General features: G+C 38.8%; 1 protein-coding gene and 1 long non-coding RNA gene across 3 annotated transcripts in view; one reads left to right on the top strand and one right to left on the bottom strand.

Annotated features, from left to right (window-relative positions):
- Positions 1 to 2,687: 2,687 nt before the first annotated feature.
- On the bottom strand, positions 2,688 to 17,946 carry LOC111561379. Its single transcript, XR_006600815.1, has 3 exons — positions 17,704 to 17,946; positions 16,984 to 17,069; positions 2,688 to 5,160 (listed from the first exon to the last, which is right to left on the bottom strand). It is a non-coding gene; the product is annotated as an uncharacterized LOC111561379 (long non-coding RNA).
- Position 17,947: 1 nt separating this feature from the next.
- Positions 17,948 to 25,030, top strand: part of LRIG3 (leucine rich repeats and immunoglobulin like domains 3) — a 53,348-nt gene continuing 46,265 nt past the window's right edge. The window contains exons 1-3 of one of the 2 annotated variants that reach the window (XM_023257178.2): positions 17,948 to 18,498; positions 24,078 to 24,149; positions 24,363 to 24,437. In XM_023257178.2, the coding sequence (XP_023112946.2) occupies positions 18,254 to 18,498; positions 24,078 to 24,149; positions 24,363 to 24,437 (392 nt within the window). In that variant the 5' untranslated portion in view covers positions 17,948 to 18,253. The remainder of the gene's footprint in view (positions 18,499 to 24,077; positions 24,150 to 24,362; positions 24,438 to 25,030) is intronic. The other variant, XM_023257177.2, reaches the window with a different exon arrangement.

Raw genomic sequence — 25,030 nt, 5'->3', positions numbered from 1 at the left:
TAAAATGAAAACCAACTGAAAGATCTGCTGAGTTAAGAAACAGCACAGCCTTAGTACTTTAGAAACCTTTGTGTGGCCTTCCCAGATCATATCCCATCCCTCCTGAAAGAGGTGAACACTGTCCTGCATATTGTATAATCATTCTATTGCTTCTCCATTTTGTTTTGTCACCTCGCACATGATTCTAAAAAATATATGTTTTTAGTGTGGCCTCTCTTGAACTTTATTCAGATGGGATCATACTGTATTCTTTGGTGACCTACTTTTTTTTTTTTCAACACTGATTTCGAGACGTATCCATATAGCTGTGGTTCATCTGTGTTCTCTGCTGTAGAGTATTTTGCTGCATGACTACTTCAAAATAAATGCATCCATGTTATTGGTGATATACACTTGAGATGATTCTCATATTTTGCTACTGTAAACATCCTGGTATGAACATTCTTGCATGGGCCTCCAGTGTCCGTATGCTGGGGTTACTCTACATTACATATGTAGGCGTGGATTGTGCATAGACTCTTCTGTTTATAATTTCAAAAGATTTATATCAACGTATACTCTCATGTGATTTCTCTTTCATTTACAGCAAGGGTCAGGAAACTACAGCCCATGAGCCAAATCAAGCCTACCACCTGTTTTTATATATAAAGATTGATTGAAAAACAGCCACCAACTGGTTATGCATGATCTGTGGTGGCATTTGTGAATCAACAGCAGAATTGAGTTGTTACTCAGAGAAGAGACCTTATAAATTGCAAAGACTAAGATATTTACTATCAGGCTCTTTACAGAAAAAGTTTGCCACCCCTATTCTATATCCTTGTAAACACTTGGTATTTTCTGACTTTTAAAATCTTTGCTAATTTGGTGCATATGAAATGTTTCATTGTGGTTTGACATATAAATATACTAAATTGAATTTGATTTAATTACTAATGATGTTTATCATCTTTTCATATGCTTATGAGCTTTTGCTGTTTCTTCCTGTGTGAAATGTTTATTCATGTCCTTTGCCAATTTTTCTATTAGGTTTTGTTGGGTTTTCTTCCCAACTTTCTGAGCTGAAGGAATTCTTTACACACACTAGTTCACAATCATTTCTCAGTGACATATATTGGAAATATTTCACCCTAGTCCCTGGCTTATTTTTTACTCTTTTTATTTATGGTGTCTCTGCTAAACTAAAATATTTAATTCAAATGCATATTAAATATCCTAAGAGATGCTTCCATACCCCAATATCAGAATATAAAGATATTCTGTTAGGGCACCTGGGTGGCTCAGTAGGTTAAGCATCTGACCTCGGCTCAGGTCCTGATCTCACAGTCCATGAATTTGAGCCCTACTTCAGGCTCTGTGCCAACAGCTCAGAGCCTGGAGACTGCTTCAGATTCTGTGTCTCCCTGTCTCTGCCTCTCCCCCGCTCCCACTCTGTCTCTCTCAAAAATAAAATTAAAAAGTAAAAAAAATTAAATTAAAAAAATAAAGACATTCTATTCTATTGTCTTCTCAAAGCATTTGTTTCAAAGACTGCATTTCACATTTAAGTCTTTAGCCCCCCAGAATTAATTTTTGTGTATGGGAGGAGACAAGGCCTCAATTTTATTTTTTCCACAGGAATTATAATGTTTCCCAGCATCATTTATAACATTGTTCTTTCTTTTCCCACTTATTTCCAAAGGTCACACTTTAAATCAGGAAGGATCTGTGTCTAGATCCTTTATTTGGTCCCACTGGTCCACTGGTTTTTCTCTGTGACAATATACACTATCGCAACATCTTGTGCAAGTAACACCACATTGTTCATCTCTGCTCTCCCACATACATTTTAAAATTAGTTTATTCAAGTCCATGAAAAATCAAGTTGGAATTACTTTGAATTTTAGCTAAAATTCAAGAGAATTCTCTTCTTCGTAATATAGGACCTGAGAACATAGTATATATGTTCCTACTTAGGTCTTATTTAATATCTTATAATAAAATATTACGATTTTCTCCATAAAAGGCATCATATTTTGGTAGGTTTTTTGTTGCGGGTAATGGTGGCTACTTGTTGTTATTGATTTAGGAGACATTAGAAAGAACGTGTTTTTCCATTTTATTTTAACTACCTTTCCTGGTTTTTATAGGTGCATGGATATAGAATTGAGTTTTGTCTTTTAATTTTTGTACCAAATAAACTTGCAAAACTCTTAATGGTTTAACATTGGTTAGAAGCAATGAGAGTAGGCATCTTTGGCTTGTTCTGAATTATAAAAATAATGCTTCTTATAGTTGACATGGAATATGACATTTTCTGTACACTTCTGTATATGACATTTTTCAGGTTACGGAAGCTCCAAACTCCTAGTTTGCTAAGACCTATGATCATGAATGAATGTTGAATTTTGTCAAATTTTTTTACTGTCTTTATTCATATAATTAAACACTTTTTCTCTTTTAATCTACTAATGTAGTAAATTACATTGATTTATTTTCTAATATTAAACCATCTTGTATTACTAGATCGTTAATTAAAAAAATTTTTTTTCAACGTTTATTTATTTTTGGGACAGAGAGAGACAGAGCATGAACGGGGGAGGGGCAGAGAGAGAGGGAGACACAGAATCGGAAACAGGCTCCAGGCTCTGAGCCATCAGCCCAGAGCCCGACGTGGGGCTCGAACTCACGGCCCGCGAGATCGTGACCTGGCTGAAGTCAGACGCTTAACCGACTGCGCCACCCAGGCACCCCTAGATCGTTAATTTTGAGCCTACCTCTAATGTAAGTACTTACGGCTATAAAACCTATACCAAAACTTACTTTAGTTTCTACCCCAAATTTTTATTATATAATATTTTTGTTACCAATTAGTTCTAAATATTTATAATTTTGATTATGAATTTTAGAAATCTATTGGTTCTTTGAAAAAGTATTAAGTGTTTCAGTATGTTTTTTTTCTCCCTAGATTCATAATTGCTACCAATTTCTAACTTCATTGGATTTAGGAAATATGAGTTGTATGATATCAATGTTTATTTTCCAACTGTAAAGTGTAACGTTCTCTGAATGTTAAACAGATCAAACTTGTTAACTGTACGCTTCAATCTTACATAGCTTTGCTGATGGTTTTTGTCTGCTTTGATCTACTACTGAGATACATATTATAAAAACTTCTAGTGCAAATGGAGACTATATTATTAGGTGCATATAAAAATAAAACTGTTAGGGGCACCTGGCTAACTTAGCTGGTAGAGCATGCAACTCTTGATCTTGAGGTCGTGAGTTTGAGCCCCACATTGGGCATGAAGACTACTTTAAAAGGAATAGAACTCTTGGGGCACCTGGGTGGCTCAGTCAGTTAAGGGTCGAGCTCTTGACTTTGGCTCAGGTCATGATCTCACATTTCATGGGTCCGAGACCCATATTGGGCTCTGCACTGGCAGTGCGAAGCCTGGTTGGGATTCTTTCTCTCTCCCTCTCTCTCTGCCTCTCTCCTGCTCATGTGTTCTGTCTCTCTCTCAAAATAAATAAACTTCAAAAAATATAGAACTCATATCTGAGAGGTGATTTGAAGTATTCATCTCTAGGAATGCTTCTTGACTTTAAGTTTCCTTTTTCTGACAATAAAATAACTACACCAATTTGTTTAGTTTACCACTGAGAGGTAAACGAACTTTTTCTGTCCCTTGACTTTAAACCTTTATCTGAATGTTTTAAGTGTATCTCCCATGAACTGAATATGGCTGATTTTTGTATTTGTTTTAAAATTCAATTTGAGATTGTTTTTAACTGAAGAATTTAACTTGTTTACATTGATTATGATATGATTACTACCATGTTTGGATTTTTTCTGTACTCTTATGTGCTTTCTACTTTTTCTACTTTTTTTACTTTTCCTGTTTCTTTTTTAACCAAGGCAGTGGGCCTTATGGAAGTTTTTAAAAATAAAAAGAAATTAAAAACATTTTTACATAGGCAAGATATGCCCCTTGCAGAAAATAGGACAACACAGATAAGAAACAAGAATTTTAAGATGCAATTAAATCTTCCATATCCATTATCTTTGTGTATATCTATCCATAATTTTATTATTTTTCATATGTCCAATTAGATATATGTATGATAATATCTGTACATATATACAGCATTAAAGTTTTTAAGGAGAAAAATTACACTATGAAATAATATTTAAGATTTCCTTAACAGTATAGGGTAAATCGGAGGAAAGAGATTAACATCATAAAATGCAAAATAAAAAGACTGCTGTAGTTTTCTAAGATAAAAGCTTGGTTAAAAGCACATTTGAACACTCAGCACAGACTTATCTTTGATAAATATGTCACTGAAGTAAAAGCCAAAACGTCACACTAAGTTTAAAAGCAAATCTTCATATCCCCACCATTATTAATGTAACACAGTGTTTTATGTCATTATTCAAGCACAGTTTAAAGTCATTGAACCTTGGCTCTTTAATGATACCATAAATCTCAGTTGTGTGAAACAGAAATCAGCTTCCTTTTGCAACATCTTGACAAGTGATTGGAAGGTGAAATAGTTAATCTAAGGTCTGTTCATCTACAAGTCGTCAAATCAAATTGTGGCGATAGTTCACTAAATTAACCAGTTGTTTAAATGTTGCATAAATATAGGCTTAGTTTTAAAATTAAGACCTGGCAGCACTTCTTTTGAAGGTTGCCAAGTCTGGAGCTATTAAAAGCTGTCCCATCCCAAGAACTTTCCACTTGTAGCTGTCAGAGATCTTTTTTTCTTAATTAAGCCAAAATAGCTTGATGTCTGAGTTACTTCCTGATTGCAAATTAAGTGTCTTTGGAAACCACTCTACATATCCCAGTCCTAGAGGCCAATCCATGGTGTTCTTAAGATTTATGTGCACTCTAGTGGGGAAAGTAGGAGGGGATACCACAAGGAAAAAATGCACTGGGCAGCGAGGCAGGTGTTACTGAGCAGGACTTACCACAGGAGCAAAGGTGTCTGTTGCGTCCATTGTCCCTGTCACGGACCGTTTCTGTCAACTGTCAGGCCAGCCCTGTTTCCAAACTGGGAGGAGCATTCAATATCCTTACCTTGCAGAGTGCACCGCCCTAGTCTTGAAAACTCACATCGATCTGTCCTCTGTTCACCAGCCTATTCTTCCAGTTCAGGGATCCATGTAGTTCTCTGAAAATGGCCACATACCACTTTTTAGAACTGATACTCAGCATCGTTTTCATTTTCCCACTTTATCTCTTCCTTTTTCCTTTTATCCATCTCAACCCACACACATACACACAACCCTTTTCAGCATATAAAACATGCTAGGTGCTAGGCACTTGTCTAAATTCAGGGGATATCATGATAAATACTTTAGAAATAATTTACGCATTCTCAGAGCTCATGAATATATAAGCTCAGAACACAGCAAAGGCATTTTCCACATTCACTATTGAGCCTTCAACCTTCCTGGATAACCATCCTTCCCTCTATAATAAACCCAACCCAGGAGGCTTTATTTCTGCAATGACCTGAATAAATGGTCTTTCTGCAAAATGTGGCCAACTAGGACCTGGACAGACAGATGTCTCGGGCAAAGTCTGCAATCTGCTCAGTCATATCACATCAGATGTGGCGTGTACAGGTGAAGGACTAAACACACGGAATGACTTCACTTTCTTTATGCTAAAAACAGCTACTTAATATATATTCAGTTGCTGGGTGTTGTTTTCCTTTTCCCATTTTGGGAAATCTGTCTCTTCAATGAAAATTCAATGGTGAATCCTTGAGACCCCACAAGGAGAAAACTGTGCCCCATGGAGGACACCTGTGGAGAGGCCACCATGGCCGTTTTCCCTCAGAACGGGTCTGCTGGGCACACAGCCATCCCCCCAAGGCCAGCTCTGACCCGGGTTATAGTAATGCTAACGATTTGCTTTAATCCAACCAAAATAAGAGTAGGCAATCTTAAAGCTTTGAAAGAAAAAAAAAAAAATCTGGCTCTACCTTTGACCCAGGCTATTTTTCTTCAAATATTTAAAGTTCAAAGGCACCATGTGCTTATACTTTTATTTCAAACCAGAAAATCACCCTTATTGTATTTGATCACCTTCTTATTTGAATTTGCAGACTTGCTTAATAATAAAGCACATACTGGACACCAGCCTAATGTATCATATATATAATAATATCAGAAACTTTTTTTAAACTAGGAAATACATAAAATACTGACCTTGTGGGTAAATGTCTTTAGCATCCATTTTTAATCATTATATTTTACTAAAGAGTGGCAAGAGTGAGGTTTTAACGTGGCTCCTGGGAGAATTATACCAGTCTTTATGGAACACATTGCTCACAGCTGTGGTGAAATAGCTATCACTAAAAATCACAGCACTCTTTATTCCATGTCAATGACATCATTGGTCTAGTTGAACTGTAATTCACATGTGGGAAGCAGTTGTCTACCAGTGTGAAATTATCCTCTAACTGAATTCTAAGGGGGAGGGGGACTGCAACATGGAGCCATTTTATTATTGCACTTGCATTAATCATTACCATTATTTCCCACTCTGGATAATGTTGTCAGAAGCCATACTTCTGCTCCTATAATAGCAGATGATATTTTTAAGGTATTTTTTTAAGGTATGACTAGGTAGACACCTTTCTACAAGACCACTGTACTGGCTGGGATTCTTCAGCTTTTCATTTATGCAGGTTTTAAAATGTCCCATAAAGACACATTTCCATAAAGAAGTGTGACAGTGAGGCAATTAGTGCCTAAAACCTAAATTGGTATCCCCCCAGAATCTGAGGAGGAATCTGAAATTGTAACGGAAAGGATACCAATAACAGGTGGGTTATTATACAGGGTATTTAGGTTCTCAGTGACATAGAGAGAGAGAAACAAGTGAAAAAGGCCCATTACTAAGTCTCTATTGTCTTATTTCTGATACTGTCTCGCTTCATGAAAATTTGGATGCCACCCTATATCCTTCTGTTGGGCAAAATTAATTTTATGATTATTTTATAGGCTTCAAACTAGCCCAAATTGCTTTTTATTTAATAAGAACTTGCTTCTACTTGACTTTCATTCATCCAAACATGAGAAAACAAATCTGTTCTGATGGAAAATATGATCAAGGAAGCAGAGGTAGGACCAGGTAAGAGCACTTACCTGCAAGGGGCACATTCTGTTTAAGGTGAATATTTGTAACTGGAAACACAAAGCTTCTAATAGCCATTCTGTGAGACATTTAGCCCCATGTATAAACCTCTGATTATGTAATTGCTCTGGGGATACAGACATTTAATGATGTTTCACTGATTACTATGCCATGCCAGACATATTCTAGGCATGGAGTTTCAGTGGTAAGCAGGACCAAGTTCCCACTTGGCCAAGGGGCTTACCTTCTGATGAAAAACATGAAAGAAAAAGAAAGAAAGAAAGAAAGAAAGAAAGAAAGAAAGAAAGAAAGAAAGAAAGAAAGAAAGAAAGAAAGAAAGAAAGAAAGAAAGAAAGAAAGAAAGAAAGAAAAGGAGGGAAGAAAGGAAAGGAGGGAAGAAAAAAGAAAGAGAGGGAAGGAGGAAGGAGAAAGGAAGAAAGAAAGAAAAGAAAAAAAACACATATAATGTAATTTCATGTAGTGATAATACAAGGAAATAAAATAACAGGCCAAGAACTAGAGCTTGTCTAGGGACAGGGAGGGAGGAGAGGGAGGTTATTTTGAAGCTGTGGAAGGAAGTTTCTCTGGGAGGTGAAATTTGAGCAGAGACCTTAATGAGGAGAGAATGAACTAGGGGGTGATCAAGGAAGCACAGTCTAGGCCTGACTGAATTAACAGCAATTGAAACTGTCCTCAGGTGAGAATAACCTTGGTACGTTCCAGAAATAAGAGTGAGACCAAGTATGGTGTTGCCAGAGGGAGAGTGGTACAAATCAGAGCAGAGGAGTGGGAGATAAGGTTGGGGAAGAAAGCAGCTCCTATGGGGCCTTGCAGACCACACCAAGGTGAAAACTTCGGATTTAATTTCAAGTGTGAGAGAATCTATGAATTGGGCAGAGTAGAGGGGTCTGTAGAGGAGTCTGGTTTATGTTTAAGAAGGTCTGAACTGTTTTGTGGAGAACTGATTATAGGAATTCAAGAGTGGCATCAGAGATTGGGTAAGAGGTTTTCCTACTAATCCAGGAGGAAGACAATGATAGCTAGAACTGGGTCATGGGAATAGAGGTGTGGAAACTGGTGAGAATCGTCATATATTTTGAAAATAGAATTGACAGGACTCGCTGATGTGGGAGGGGAGTTGTAAACTGTGAGAGAAAGAGAAGAGCGGAGAAGAACCAGGTGCCACTAGCTGAAATGGCAGATCAAATCACAAATCAAATGAGTAAGACAGTTCCTGGCTTCCAAGATGCAAGGAGCTCACATCATAAGGAAGACACACACACACACACACACACACACACCTGACAAGTGTTGTTACAGAAATATACTCAGGAAGTTCCTGATCTCTAGATTTTCCATAACTTTTATTTAAGTCCTTCTTCTTTAGCCTTTAGCATAAATAGATCACTGAATAGTGTGGCCTGTTGAGATACATGATATTTCAGTGTTAGCTGATTGTACAAATTGGTCTGTACAGCAGCATATTATGTATCATTACATAGCATACAAAGATCTATTGCTTGGCACCATAGAATGTATCCTTGTCCATGTAAACATATGGGAAAGTATGCCTCTTTTTTGCCAAATTTCCATAGTGGTCCTAGGCAACCATGATTATTCAAGATAGAATCATGGTATCCTTTTCCATACTCCGTAAGTTTCAATTATGTATTTGACAGAACAGGGTAGAAAGAGAGAGGAGTTTCATGAATTCATGGTAAGGGTTTCATCACCCATGTAATGAAACTCTAAAAAGGCTACATGGTAATAGGAGAATTGGTCCCCCACAATTCCAGAGTAGCAACTTGCAGATTCCAAAACTTTGGAGGGTGTGTTAAAATGTAGATCCCCAGAACCCATCGATAGAATTTCTGATTCAGTTAAGTTGAGAAAAGGGCCAAATAGTCTTTTTGTTTATTGAGCCTCCTTCCCTGGGTCTGATGCTAAAGTTATAATGATCACCCTTGGAGAAACACTACCATCTATCAGTACTTTTGTTTTATCCTGTGCCTTCTAATAGTACACAGAGGAACCATATTCAGTATAAAGTTTTAGAACAAAGGATGACAAAAATACGAGATATTTTAAAGATTCTCTGACCTAAACCCTTTATTTTTTTTTACATATCAGTTTTAAGAAACAGATTGCTCTTAATTTCAGATCTAGTCACACATAAAACACATCTTAAAGAAGTAACTGTAGTTACCAAATATGGATTGCCTTAGGATAATTTAGTTATTTTTAATGGAAGCAAGCATGCTACATTTGAGTGATTTTATAAAAGCTGATTTAATTTTTTTTTTTTTTTGCCTATGGCAAAAATTTTAGAAAGAGCTTTTGTGACTGCAATCAGTATGTTCAAATTATGCATAATTTTGTTTCCAACATCCTTGTATTGGATCACAAGAAGTCAAGTATAATTACTAACAAGATGGAGAATTCTACCCTCACCTTGAGACATTTAGCATGTACTCTCATTAAAACTATAGGAAAAGATCCAAAGTTACAAGGAAAAAAATATAGTACATTTTATTGTTCCCTTTACAAGCATATCAATTTCAATGAATAATCACAAACTTCAGGAAAATGCTCATCAGCTTCTAATGCTATGAATCCTTTTGGGACAGATCCATCGGCATTTACTGTAATTAATTATTCATGCTTTCATTAACTTCCTATGGTATACTCTCATTAGCTGAAATAAAGATTATATCCAAATTCCTGTTTTTAAGATAGGTCTTGGCTTTTCCAAATTTTACCACTGCATTAAATGATTTAATATTCTCGGAAAAACTGTTGAAATAAGTTTTACTTTCCTAACATATTTAAGAAATACCTGGAAAAAATCAATATACTTTTATATGAATTAGTTTTGTGTACAAACTCATAAAATTGTAGATGAGAGCTCTTAATATTAGATGATAATAAAAATTAAAAAATGAATTCACAATTTTTAACCCAGGGGAACTTGTGTCGCTAGCACTCTTGCTTACAATATTAGAAAAATATAGATTTTTAATCAAAACTCCAGTAAGTTCATTTTCACGTTGTCTACTCTATTACTCATAATAGAAACTATTCGTCATGGTGATAGATGGCTTAATAAGTGTAAATGAAGATAATAAGAATTACTATCTCATAACTTGAGTTGTATCTCTGAATGTGAGAAAGACTGTGAGAACTTGAGCACAGTCCCCTATAGCCTCTGAGATGTTCCTGGGACAACGGACTTAAAGGGCAGCCTTTAAAACAAAACTGCTTGGGAAACTAGAATTCAAAATCAGCCAATTTGGGGGACACATTAAGAACAATTCTCCTGTATAAGAGGTAGAAAAGCATAAAAATGAGCATTAGCTAATAAACCAAAAGCTAAAAGAAAATTCTGCTACCACATGAAAACCATCTCAACAGCTGAAATATAATCTCTAGTATTAATATTTCCTTTCTCTGGGCTTCTTGGACAAATGTATCCCATTCATGGCTCCCCTAATTAGGTGCAGCCCTAGACAAAATTGTAAAGAAAGCCAAACCTGTCTCCCCTTCCACATTTTTTCCTTCTTCTGATTACCAACCACCTAGGTTCTCCTACAAGTCATAAGTACTTTCCTACAACACTGACTCTAAAATGCCAATGACACCTGATGCAACACTCCTGGAGGTGAGGGGGTAGTGACATTGCAGAGAACTTTAGGGGGACAGTCCTGCCTGAGCACATATGGTTAATCTGTAATGGTTACATTTGAAGGACTACTCTGAAACTAGGGTAGGGATATTAACCTTTATGATCAGAATATGAGGTGACTTATTCATACATCTGCATAAGACAATTTTCCCCCTAAACTTGGATCAATGAAGAAAGCAAGGAAGAAGGAGGGAAGGAAAGGAGAAACAATGACTGCAGTCAAGCATCCTCAAGGATTACCAGGCAAATGCCAGGCATGCTTCCCATCTTGATCCCAGTCTACCAGTTGGAAACCCCTTCTCTGGAGCATTTCGGAAACTTGCTTCTTCTGACTCTAGTGGAAAGCAGTGTAGCATAGTGGTTAGGATAGTACACTGTGGAGCTAAGATTAACTGGGTTGGAATCCCAATTCCGACATAGGCAAATTCCTTAGCATCTCCATACCTCAGTTTCCTTATCTGCCACATGGGGATGACATCACACATGGTGGTGGTAAGTAATAAATGAGTTAATACACAGTAAATGTTTAGAAAATTGGAAGAATAGCGAAAGCTTGACAAAGGTTGAATAGCCTCACTTATGGAGTCTCAGGAGTCTCTTACTTCTATTTTGCCATACTCACCTACGCAAGGCAACCAAAAAACAGACATTTTTGATCCTCATGAGGGTGTTAGATAGAGGAAGGGTACTGCTTGTGAGAAAGAGTTAGAAAGAATTGTAATTATTTAATGTGCAAAGAGGAAAACTAAGGAATATTTCTGGGAATAGCTTCTATTTTGCCCAGAAGAAACAGAAAAGCTCAAATGACAGCAAGAGACCAGGAGGAATTTATTTGTGTGGGCTTTAAAGATGAAGGCTCTGACTGAAAAAGGTGTTCAAGTCTGAAATAATTGCCATGGGAGTGGAGGAGGCTGCCTGCCGCAGACATGGTTGTGCCCGGGGCAAGCCAATAAGCAAGGTGCCCTTGAAAGCGTCTTCAAGCTCCATGTCAATGTTTCTGAGGGAATCTTTCTTTATGTATGTATAAACAACAGAAATGTGTAAAGCTTTGGGCTAAAAACTTAAGATTTTAGCAGGAAAGTACTTGTTCTGTCTTTACTATGACAGGAGCATGATGCCGTGTTGAAACCGACCCCATACAACCAAAATTCTTCTTCATTCTCTATTTGAAATACTTATGAGTGATGATACAGTAAACACTGTAGCTTGATAGGGATCCTTAAAGAATAGAAACAGAGTTTTTTTTTTAACGTTTTTATTTTTGAGACAGAGAGAGACAAAGCATGAACGGGGAGGGTCAGAGAGAGGGAGACACAGAATCTGAAACAGGCTCCAGGCTCTGAGCTGTCAGCACAGAGCCTGACGCGGGGCTCGAACTCATGGACCGCGAGATCATGACCTGAGCCGAAGTCGGCTGCTTAACCAACTGAGCCACCCAGGCACCCCGAAACAGAGTTTTTAATAATGTAGGGGATTTGATTTTTGAGAATGTTCATGGCACACTCACCTTAATAATTTGATAGACTTGAGTAAACAACAAATGTGTAAGAGGATGAAACCATAAATAAAAGCAATAAGTAACTCATTTATGAGTGCTCTCATGTTTTGGAAATGCATATTAATTCTTAGAATAGTGTATATGCCAACTGTTCACGCAAGAAGTAGAAGAAAAATATTCTACAGAAAAGTTTCCAGGAGGTATATATGAATCTTTTTAGTAAATATACCTAATGATTCTCTTTGACCTCACAAGATAAATCATAACAAATTGAGTCATGCAGTAACTTTTTGATATGCCATAATAAAAGACCTATTAAAAATCTCAGGGTATGTATAATATGCTGTCATACACATAGATTACGGATCTTCTATTAAGGTTATAAAATGTTTTTGTCGTTGTTCTCTGTCTTAAAGTTAAATATTACTTTTCTCAGGACAAATAGTTGAGGGTTTCCTTAATTCCAACAGTCCATTGTCAAAAACCCCAGCAGGAGAATGTTTCTATAGTGAATTCACTTTATTTCCCTGAAATATCATTAGAAAATAGCAACTTGGGAGTTAAATCACAGGAACTAGAATCTATGAAGGACTTTGTAGTAACACAATAGTACCGTACAGCAAATGTGTCATTCTTCACCTGTTTTACAGGCCAATGTGATGAGGTAGGGTACGCCGAAGCTTCCGCGTGTATGATCTCCCTATCAGACTACCTTGCATCCTCTATAACAATTTCTCAAGCGTTTGGAATTCTGCATTTCTGACAGGGTGGGTTATTTTTTATGCATCGAGATTCCCCATGGAGTTAGTATTACTGCCGGCTACAGAAAAAGAAGAGAACAGACATTGAAAGAAGAGAACCTATCTGGAAGTCCCTTAAAAAATGGAGAAACTGGAGACCACTGAAAGGATCTGTTGCTGGGAAAGGACACACCACTGAGGAGAATCTAGGGGAGATCACAGCCCTGAGCCTTCACGCATTCCCCACCCCTACCTCAAGGTTCCCAGCTCCCAATGGCTCCACGCTACACCTAAGTGATTTCCAGGGTATCCAGTTCTGTCCACGATATGAATTTTCCTCAGAGCACATATTATTCCTAGTGGGTGACCAGAGAAATGGGTAAAATAAAAGACAGCATATGTGGAATCTGGGGTTGGATGAACAGAATGTTCAGATAACATTGTTTGTTTTCAATTACAGTAATATCGCATGGTTGGCCAGCTTGAGAGAAACAGATGGGTGGCTATCTTCATTTTTCTAAATATTTCCTGAAGAGTTAAGACATGTTCATAGCAGAGCTTTTATAAAGTTAAGACTCTAGTCTTCTGTTCTCTAAGTAAAACATTGCACTTTTTTGTGAGAAAGGGGGGTTATCTATTTCTTCTAAAATGCCTTAATGAATGGGAAAAGATATGGTTAGGTTACAGAGTACAGCAACATTTGCTTTTGGCATCATTATCTGGGGATTTTTGTGCTTTTCTTCCTCCTTTGCCTTATCTCTTTTTCCTTTTCACAGTTCACACTTACACAAACTGTGCCATTCATTGTCATGATAAAGCAAGTACTGAGTGTTTAGCTTTCATTCTTGCCCTGGGATGTTAAAACTGACAGCTTAGCACCTCTATTACTTTTTATCGGTGAGTCATTGCCCTTGCCAACACTCAAGATAAGAAAGTCTCACACTTGCCAGAAGGAGAAAAGAAAGAAAGAAAAAAAACAGGAAAACTGAAAAGAGAACTGGGGCCGGGTTATACTAACCACAAAATGGGCAGCTGGAGGCTGTTTTAAAAACGGATGGGAATTGCCATTCACCAGGACAAAGTTATAAATGAGAAACTGTCTGGTGTGATTTAGGTCATTTCCAATAGAGTCAATTTTCAACTACCCAGTTAACCAGTGTAAACTTCTGAAGGAGTACAGAAATCCAACACTTGATCTCATCTTAATTCAAATGTTAAAAGACCTCCATTCAAAATGAATCTGGCTACTTCATACTAGATCTGTTTTTATGAGAGATTAGCCACAAGAATGGAGAATCAACATGTGATACTACTGTATTTGTATATGTGTGTGTACAGATAAACTACGTCATGAGACGATCAGAGAATTCAATGACACATTAAGATGGTTTCTGAATCACTGTTATTCACTGATGAATTTGGGAAGATTAAACAAAGTTTTACGTTCCTTTTCCTCCTCTATTACAGACCATGTTTCCTGGCACTCTGCCTCCATTCCTATTGTCTGCATACTTACAAAAGAAGCTGCACAGGGCTGTGAGGAACATTCTCATTCAGCAGAAACCCCATGGAAGTTCAGTCCTGTGGTTCATAAAGGGTTTGAGAAGTCTCTGAAAATATGACGGTGATTTAAAGTTCCCATGTAGAACTAGTTCCTCTTTCTATTGACTGAATAGTTGAGGTCATATTGAGATGGAGAATAGCCATATTTAATGTATGCTAAAACCTTTCCATGTCTTCACAGTTTGCTCAAAGACCATGTGAAGTTCTGAGCAAGCATAAGCCACATCCATAAAACATCCTCTGCTGATTGATTCCCAATTACAATTACTTTGAAGTGAACTAAGAACTTAAAGATGCTTACAAAGCAATCTGTGTGAAGAAATCTTCTAATCTATAATTTCTCCCCAGTTATTCAATTGTCTTGCCCATATCTAATCTGATGGCATTGTGTTTTAGCGATTACCTTTTAAGAAACTTCTCCAGTTTCAAATTCTTCATTAGATATCCAAATCATTATTCATTATAAGGAATAAAGCTACTTTTTGATTGCACTCAAATTTATTTGGTTAACATAATATTTAATTCGATTGTGTAATTATAGATATAAACAAGTCTGGAGCTACTATGGATCCTACTGGTAGGAGCAAACATGCAAAGGGTGTACTAGGGAGGGGCTGGTAGCCTCTAGATTTCAGCTAGTCATGGCTATTAGTCCTTAAATAATACAGAGGGAATAGAGGGTGACAGCCAATACAGTGAACTGATACTGGAAGTCAAATTTAAAAATATATATATTCCCAACTCACAGATGAAGAAACTAAAATACTGAAATTTTAAGTAATTTAATTGACATATATCTGGTAAAACCCTTGAAGAATGTACAGGAAAAATGATTATATGGAAAATTCTAAGCATTACCTAGGAAATAGCAAAGTAAAAATGGCCAATTACATTCCAGTGAAGAGTGGATATGCTGGAAGGATATGCTGGAAGTGGAAGGATATGCTGGAAGTGGAGGGATAGGACTCAAGGAAGCCTTCTCCAAAAGAAGGGTGCTTAAGTTGAAGTGCAAACCAACCAGACAGAAGAGGGACAGAGGCCCCAGGGTACGAAGGAGGGACAAGGCAAAGAGCACAGCGTGGGAAGAGAATTGCCAGTAGTTCCTGGACTAAAATGAACACGATTAAATGAGTTAAAGAGGTGAGTAGAGGCCAAATACAAAAAGAGACTATATTATGCTAGAGAATTTAAACTTTACTCTGAGGACAGTAGGAATTAGGCATTGGAATCACAGGCTCAGATATGATCTTTCGGCTTATCACTTGAGTGCACTGTGGAGAAAGGACTGGAATGCCAGATAGGAAGGAGGCTATAGCGGTAATCCAAGCAAGAGCTGATGGTGGTCTGAGTTTGCATAACACCTCTGGAGATGGAGAGGAGATATACATTTAGTTGCTAGCTTCATCAGGACTTGCTAATTGATCAAATGCAGAGGTGGTGGTGAGAATGAGGACTATTAAGGGTGAATGAGGTTTCTGGAGTTGTAGCCATCTGGAAAGAGGGAGGTTTCATCATTCCTTGAGATGTCCAACTCATGAAGAAAAGGAGTAAGGTTCAGGGGTGATGAAATTTAATCTTAAACATGTTACATTTGAACGTCCAGTTTGAGAATACCTAAGAGTGGTTGAATATGTAAGTCTCGAGTTAAGAGAAAGATGTGGGCTGGAAATATGGATATGGTAAATGTCAGCACATAGGTGTAAGTGAAATGAACAGAAAATGAAATAAGGAGAGTAGAAAACAAAGAAAATGAGCCAAACTTCCCCCAAATGGTAGCCAATTTCTGACTGCTTCCATCACATCGGTGATAGGTCAATCAGCAAGCCACCACGCTTATACATAAAGGCACATGTATAATGGCATACTTCTTTCTAAAAACTCCAAAGCACTAAGCTTGATTTTCCTTACATGAAATAGATGGGGGAGACTGAGCTGAACACAGCACGACTGTGGTGTTTCTTGACCACTCCAAGCAGGCAGAGCGATCATTCAAAACCGAGATGACATCGTTATAAATATTTCTTAATTGTACATCATCCAAAAAAGTGGTGGAGTTGACACTAACAGTAGTGAAAGGAAGAGGATGGGATATCATATCTAAAGTGTTCTTCAACTTCAAAGTGAGTGTTTACTCTCCCCCAAGAATGGGAGTGCTTATTAACAGGTGGTTTGCTGCAGTAGAAATCAAAGAGCACTGGAATTGGAGTTAAAGTCTCCACTGGACAAACTACGTCCACTCCTCAATAATGAACAGTTTAAGCAGTCCCTAAGGAATGCTTTGGCAGATGGCCTGCAAGAAACAACGACCGCAGAAGTTGAAGTTTCAAATAAGCTTCCTTTTTTCACCACAAACAGATTAGTTACCTTCTCTGGGTATATATCCTCACCTAGAGGAGGAGGATGTTCACAGATTATCTCTGAGGTTTCCAACATCCTGTGGCCCCAACCACCTGCAGGAGTAAGTCAGGACACAGACTTCACTGGGGAAGTCCTATATGCCTGAATCCACCCCACTCCCCAACCCCCGTCCCCACACCCCCTAGCTAAGCAGGTATACCAGTACTTTTAGCCTGATCGCATTCTCAATCAGAATTTGTCATCACTCAAAGCCCAGGCAGACTATGGGGCCTATATTAACCTCCTCCTCCAAGGTCCTAGTTTTCATTTTGCCTTGAAATGACTGTTGACTATTTTTATTATTCCTAGCTATTGCATACGCTCTACGATTGCCATCACAGTTTACTGGAAAGTCATTTCCCAGAATTTCCCCCCAGCTCGACCCAATGCACTAAGGCTGGCTATTTCCACGCCATATACCGTTTCCAATGACATGACTTTTACATTTTATTATTTTTATCTTTAGAGCTGACATATGTGTGTGAAAAAATCAGCCATTATTAATGTTAAAGGAACCGTATTTTTACTGAAACCATCGTTACATCTGTGGATAATTTCTAATTTTTTTTAAATTTGGAATTGAAAACTTTCCTGATAACAGGACTAACTTTACTCCTCTCAAGTTTGCCAAAATACCTCCAACTCCGAGAGCTGGCCTAATGATGTGTTCAGTTGTTTGCACACTACCTTTTTCTCTTCAACTCCATTTGATATATGTTTCCCAGGACGTAGTGGAGACTGCTGGCCGGAGAGGCTGGAAACTCTAACTCCAAATTTCCTACAATCTCAGCTCCACTTTCTCCCGCGCTCCCGCCCGGGGCTGGAGCCCTGTTGTTGTCACGTGGACTCGGGGCGACTGGGCCTGGCCGGCCAATGGGCGCTCGACGGCTCCGCACGCCCCGCCTCCCGACTCCACCGCGCCGGGACTTCACGCACCGCGGCGGGGAGGAGGCAAAAAGTTTCTTTGCGGGCGAGAGGGGCTTCGGCGCGCCGACGCTGCTGGGGCTGCAAGGCCGTCGCAGCTGGCCGTCCTCTCCGGTTTTCCTCTCGCTGCTCCGGGGCATGCAAGGGATTCGCTGCGGGGCGTAAAATAAAGGAGTTTGCCGCGGAGCGCCGGACAGGGCGCGCACACGCGGCCCCGAGCGCGGGCGGCCACTCTCAGCTGCAAGTTTGTGCCAAGCCCCGAGCGCGCGCCGGCTGCGGAGCGCCGGGCCGAGCTAGAGGCTGCAAGAGTGCGATGGGCGCGCCGAGGCTCTGCGCGCCGGCGGTGGCGCTGGGACTGCTGCTGTGCGCGGTGCTGGGGTGGCTGGGCCCGGCCGAGGGCAGCGGTCGCGGCGGCTCGGGGACACTCGGGCAGCCTTCTGGGGTCGCCGCCGAGCGCCTGTGTCCCGCTCCCTGCCGCTGCCTCGGGGACCTCCTGGACTGCAGTCGCCAGCGGCTGGCGCGCCTTCCCGAGTCGCTCCCGCCGTGGGTCGCTCGGCTGTAAGTATTTTCGAGGGCACTGGGGGGAGCCGCTCGAGATTCGCAAGGGGCCTGGGGCTCGGCGCTCAGTTGGCCCTTCTGGAGCAGTTGCTCTTGGCCCAGGCCTCGAGCGGCGCTCCGTGGGGATAGAAAAGGAGCCGTCGAGGCCTCAGTCTCTCTACCCCGGTGCCTGGCTGCAGGTGGGCGGGGGAAGGGAGCTGCTGACAACTCCAAAGGGTAGAGCCTGGGTCCTGAGCCTTGAGCCTGCCAAGGGGATTCCATTGCGCTCCCCTGCGAGGGCGGGACAGGAGAGGTGGCAACCTACGTGTTACCGGCGTTTGCAGTTCTCCCTGAGTGTGTGATCCTGTGGCTCAACTACAGTTTCTAACTGGTTCTGGCCCCCTTTACTGTTCCTAACCAGTAACTGAGTGAGCCTTTGAGAAGTCCCCCTCGCCAGAGTTCCGTCCAAGCTGTAGTAGACATCCTTTTGTTGTTCTTCCCCTGTGCTTAATTTCGCCTATAAGAAATTCCGTAAAGCCTCCACCAAATTGTAATGCATCCTGGTTCCGGTAAGAAGTCGGCGAGACTGATGAGTAGATACGGAAAGAAAGGAACTAGTTTTCAGAACGAAGGGCGTGATTTCTGTAGCTTCTCAGCAAACAGTTTAGGACAGAGGACTGGACGCTGTTATGCAAGTTTTTGGAAGCTAGCTGTGAAGTCTGAAAACTTGAAATCACTGCCAACTGCGTGGAAGAACAAGGAAGAAAATGTAGTTTAGCTGGAAAGGCTGATTCTTTCCAAATGTCCTCTCCTTAGGCTCTCCAGGCCCCAGTCTTTTGTTAAAATTGGCGGACTTGTGTAAAATGTAAATAATCAAAACTTGTGTTTCTCAAAAAAAAATTAAAAAGTTATCTTGTCTAAAAAAGTTGAAATACAGTCCATCCTTAATCCTTAGGTTTGGGCCTAGCAGAATTGCAACGCAAATTCTGCCTTCATCCTGGTAATAGTAGTAGAAAGTTTAGTCTGGTAGTTTAAGAAATTGTGTTTTTAAATCATTGCGCTAATCAAAATCTTTATTTGTGAATTGTGGGACTGTTGGCCCCAAAAGCACATTATTTGTGTTAATAAACCTTACTTTAACAGAAAAGTAGAATTAAAGGTTTAGATGATTTAATCTCTTATGATGTTTTAATAGTGTCTTTTTTTTTTTTTTTTTTTTTAACAATTGAAAGGAGATAAGGGCTTTAACCCCAAGCAGGAAGACTTTCAATTAGTTGTGGCTAATTCTGTTCAATTGCTTCTTGTGGAGGTCATGCTGCCTTATTCATGAAATGTGAATGGCTCTATTGACAACATATGGAACTGAACATTTGAATGACTGGAGGTGAACATGTATGAATAATAGAGAGATGAGAAAAAGAAAATGAATAGTCCTTCCTGGGGTGTGTTTAGAAATGCTTGAATCATTCGCCAAACTTATATTAGTAGTTTCTCATTGCCAAATAGTCTATTGGGTCATGCCAGTGTGCAATATATATTTTTGGTGTGAATTTGGATGTCTTAAAAAAAAAATAACTGTACTGGTCTTGATTAGAAGTTGAGTTAAACCAAAAGGGGTTTGATATCTATTGAAACATTGTCTTAAAAGTAGCTGACCTAATTAGGATTTTGTTTTGCAGATAATTTGGTGGCACACTAAAAACAAATTACAGTTTATTTGGTTAGCACAATCTTTAATTACATTTCCGCCAGCAGTAAATTGTCTCAGTACAAGTACACATTCCTTAAATATATGTGAAAATAAGTTCCACTTGTATAAATAAGCACCAGGTCTGTTGTCAGAAGCCCCACTGTGATCACTCATTGGACAGTTCTGTCATCCTTGTACTTGTGTGACTTTTAACCAACTTTGTAGTTGTCACCAAGCCATGCGGTCTAAATTCTTTATTATAAATGTTTCTTTTGTTCCTAAAGCTCTAGAGGTCTCCTCGCTCCACCTTTGAAAGGAGCAGAAAAACACGTGGAATTGGGCTTTACTTCTCTGTTACTTGGTGTTTGGAACAGGAGGCATAAGATCACCGTTTCTTAAATTTTACACAATTATAAAAGCGTTTAAGTAGACTGTTTCAGAGTTGAGAACTAAACAGGAGAGTACGTATCATTCTTTCCCATATCTTAACTCTTTCTCGGGTAATTAAGATAGTAAACATTTGCCTTAGGACTAATTGATGAGAGCACCATTCAGGAAAACTTTGTGTTTTGTGTCTTTTGTTGAATTTGCGAGTTAAAATCTAATGTACGTGCGTATGTAGTTTGTTCACTTTATTCGGTTGTAATGTATTGCCTTAAGAATCTCGTGTGTGAAAAATTGAGTAGTTTGAGCTGTAAAATAATAATACCGTAGTTCTCTTTTCCATAAGTAACTTGTAGTACTTTACTGAAAGTGGCTTTTAAAACAGTAACTACTGGAAGTCTTTGCTTACAAACTGCCTTTAAAGGCAGACTTGAGTTTACATCTTGTGAGTTTGCACTTACAGAGTTCTGAACCCAAAGAGGAGTGCTTGTTGGAATATGTTACTTTAGCCAAAAGACAGAGAAGTTGCTCAATTGCCAGTGAGAGCTAAATGTATTAAAATCTCAATGGAGTTTCAGAATTATCTTATCACACAGAGATGTTTGAGTTAGCTGGGCTGAGGTGAAAGTCCGAAAGGTACTTTCTGCTGGTGTGGCTTTAGTGTTCTCCTGTTAGAAATCGTCTGCTCGGTACCAGAATTGGGGCTGGAGTGAGGGTAATGGGCCTTATGGTTTTCACAGCTGTTTTTCTGTATTTTCCAGACTAAAACTTGAACATAGCAGGCTGATTTATGAGTCACTTTGGATCAGTGTCTTAAAACAGCTACAGCCTGGCTTTTTGTTTTTCAGCTTTCCAGATTTCTGCTGAATTTGCAGCTCTGCAGGCCCCAGTGGGATTGATTAAGAAGCTGAGCTGGATTTGCATTTTAAAATTTGACTTGGAAGTCAGATTTCCAAATGCTAAAAGGAACAAAATGATGGCCGGAACCAAATGTTGTAAATGAATTATTTTCATGTATATTTATTTGCTTGCTAACGTGCAGGAAGACTTTTCTCTACCATGTAGCATTTAATTTTCAAGCATTTGGCCGGCTGAGTTCTAGGTAAATAGTTCACACCTCCTTGCCTCGCCACTTTTCACATTTATTAACTTCACTCTACAGAGTTTTTTAGTAAGGTTTCCTGGGGAAGGTGTTCATTAATGGAACCCTAAAAATGAAGAATCTGCTTTTCTCCCTGAATGTTCTTGCGGGTTTAAGAAAATATCGACATTGTATGACTTGTGTTTGTTTTTAATGTGGTTTAGCCGTAAAAACAATATAGGGAAGACTGAGGAAAATGTGACATCCTTTAACTGGAAAGTAATCATTTCTGAAACATAAACTGTATTAAATCTAAATTTAGATGCATTCAAAGATTCGTGGCTTTAAGTATTTAGTAGTAAAAGTCACTTAAGAGGTGATTTTTTTTTCCTCCCACATATAATGTGGTTTTAATAGTACACAAAACTCAGGAATGGAAGTGTGTTGCAATAACTGAAATGTTTAAGGTTGCCAGTTCCCGCTTCTGGATCAGAAATGAGTGGTCCCCAGCATGTGCATAGTTCTTGGAAGGCAGTTTCTCATTTTAAAGGTCTTTTGTTGGAGATCTCATCCCATTACTGGTTGAAAAAAAACTCAACACTCGCTCTCTTTTCTCACAGGATTGCCCTATGAAATAATGTTTAAAACGAAGCGAAGAGTGTGGTTTTAGTTTTTTCTAATTAAAAAGAAAACCACCTGTATTAAATGGCAATGCCAGATTGGCTCCCCTTTTCCTTTTAAAAATTGAAACAATCAGGGACGCAGTTTTATGCTGGTTCAATGTTCTTTAGTTAAGTGGATCCAAATGAGACTCTCTGTTGATTCAGGCTACCTCCCAGGTGAAGGACTCTTTTCGCTGGTTGTTTTTGAAACCCTGTGGGAAATCCGTGACTGTCTGTGGTGCTAAAAGCACACAGGTTTTGTTTGAATCCTAACGTGAGTTGTTGGGCCCACGGGTTCCTTGATGAACTCCAGACGGACGTGAGCTGGGCCGTGAGGGAAAGTGTCTGGCTCCAGCGTGGTGAGCATGCACAGCAGTGGTTGTAATTGCAGGATTTTTATAGTTTAAAGACTGTGCCAGATTTTTTTTCATGTTATAACTCTACCAGAACAAATCTACTCATGTCTGTTACTGTCTGGTAGGTCTTTAAGCAAACATGTTTCAAATAAAACCTTTGCAGATTTTTTTTTTCTATTTAGGTGAAATAGAGAAATCCAGGTTTATTCTCAAAATAAAAATTCAAAGACTTGAAAGGATTGCTGGTTTCTAATTGTTAGCTTAATAGATGTGCACCAAGTTACACTGTGTTTCTCTGGATGTGATTCTTCGGCCCTTTATTTTTGGTTCATGCTTTTCTCCAGTCAAGTTTGGTTACCTAAATCTTGGGTTAGTTACAAGTCTTCATTTTTAAACACTGAAAGAATTAATTTGGTAAGGATTGGTAAGCTTCCTTCAGTGGGAGAGCTTTAAGCCATACTGCTTGTAAGCCTGATTTTCGATGGCTGTTCCAACCATTTCGTTTTCATTATACCACGTGGAAGGCGCACATTCAATTTATTAACACATAAAGGGAATGCCATCAAATATTTACTGGGTTTCTTTAAAATTCTTGAATCTTAAGTGCTCAGATGATGGCCTGGCCTACAATATTGTGTAAGTAGAAGTTTTGTTTTGCTTTCTTAAAAATAATGCTGTCTTATGGAAATTGTTACTCAGGTTAAGTCTTTGAGTAAGAAGCAGATGTATTTAATGATTGAAAAAAAATTTGATCATAGGTTTCTATACAGCCTACTTTGTAGGTGGTTTATGTGGTTTAAATTATACATTATATTATCAGATACTGAGATTTGGGAAATTCAGGAAAGTAGAATTCAGGTGGATTCAGGTGGCTTCCTACACACACACACACACAAAATGGTACTTGAAATAATTTGGTGCCTAAACCCAGAGAAACAAATATGTATAAAAAGCAATTTCTATTTTGTTTGACTGTAATAAAGACACCGATGCTTAATTTTATGATAATAAAAAGGTTTCTTTAGAGATTTGAGTTTCAGCAGCCTGCCTAATTAGCCACTTTTCATAGGCCATGACTTCATCATATCAGGTTGGAAGCGAGGAGATGGTAGGGGATGGGGAGGGTGAAGCAAAACAACCAGTTCACAAAAGATCTGTTCACCTTGTGCCAAAAAACATCTCCTAAAAATTTGTAGGCTCAAAGCACTTGAATCTGCCAGCCTCCTGAGCTAATTTTGTCCTCAGAATTTGTATTTTTGATTTTGGCAGTTTGGTTACCATCTAGTTTGGGGAAAGGATGAACCAGTTATTTCTTATGTTGTCACTAGTGTTGATAGAGATATTTCATAACTGTCTTGCACTTTGTTAAAGACCGTTAGTGATTTGTTTTTGAAACCACCTATAACTTTATTTTTGTTTTCTCATAGGGACTTGAGTCACAACAGATTGTCTTTAATCAAGGCAAATTCCATGAGCCACCTTCAGAGCCTTCGAGAAGTGTGAGTCTTATTTTACTTTCTATTTGAGGTTGAATAAAATATACCACTTAACTGTAAAGAACATTTAGATAACAGTAAATTATTAAAAACTTTTAATTTGGGAGGTATCTTTAATTTTATAAAGTTTTTACCTCTGTGAATTACAGATTATCTAATCAGCATTCTTTTTGTCTTTTTTTCTCCCCCCCCCCCTTTTTTTTTTGGCACCTAAAGGAAACTGAACAACAATGAATTGGAGACCATTCCAAATCTAGGACCAGTCTCAGCAAATATTACACTTCTCTCCTTGTAAGTGAACCTTAGGATTTTGTATGTTTGCAAGGACCACGGGTAGTAGCAGTTCTGCTAGAGTAAAGGTCTTACAAGCAAAATACGAATGTTTCTATAGATAATGTAGAAGCGTTTTTTAAATTGGTTGACTTGTTTTCCAGCCATTTTCTCCCAAATTTGAAGTACCATTGTAACAACACACTTTATGTGTTGCTGTCATTGCTGAACTGGTCTCCAAGATTCAGAAGAGCTGCTTCACCTCATAAAGACAGGTGTTGGATGATGTCCTGTAGACTAGGACTAATTCTGGTTATTGCCCAGTGGTCGGCATGGGATCTGTGGGTTAGGTATTAAATAGTTCCTGGTGGAGGGTGATTAGAGTTGTTTTGTGAGAAGTGGGAGTTGGTAATAAGACACTGAAGTATTCTCTTTTAAGTGTGGTACCTGTAGCAGAAATCGAGGTTCAGAGACAATAAATCAAAATATCAGCTTTATACAGTTGAAATTAAGTACGTGATTGAAGTTACAAACACCACTGCATGTTACTTTACGAAGATGAGTTTTCAAATAAAATTAAAATTGTGCTAAATTTCCTGTATTTTTAGGACAAA

Source organism: Felis catus, chromosome B4, assembly GCF_018350175.1.
Source record: "Felis catus isolate Fca126 chromosome B4, F.catus_Fca126_mat1.0, whole genome shotgun sequence".
In the NCBI taxonomy this organism is placed as follows: Eukaryota; Metazoa; Chordata; class Mammalia; order Carnivora; family Felidae; genus Felis; species Felis catus.
The sequence above is the reverse complement of the archived record's forward strand: the minus strand, read 5'-3'. Positions and strand labels throughout refer to the sequence as shown.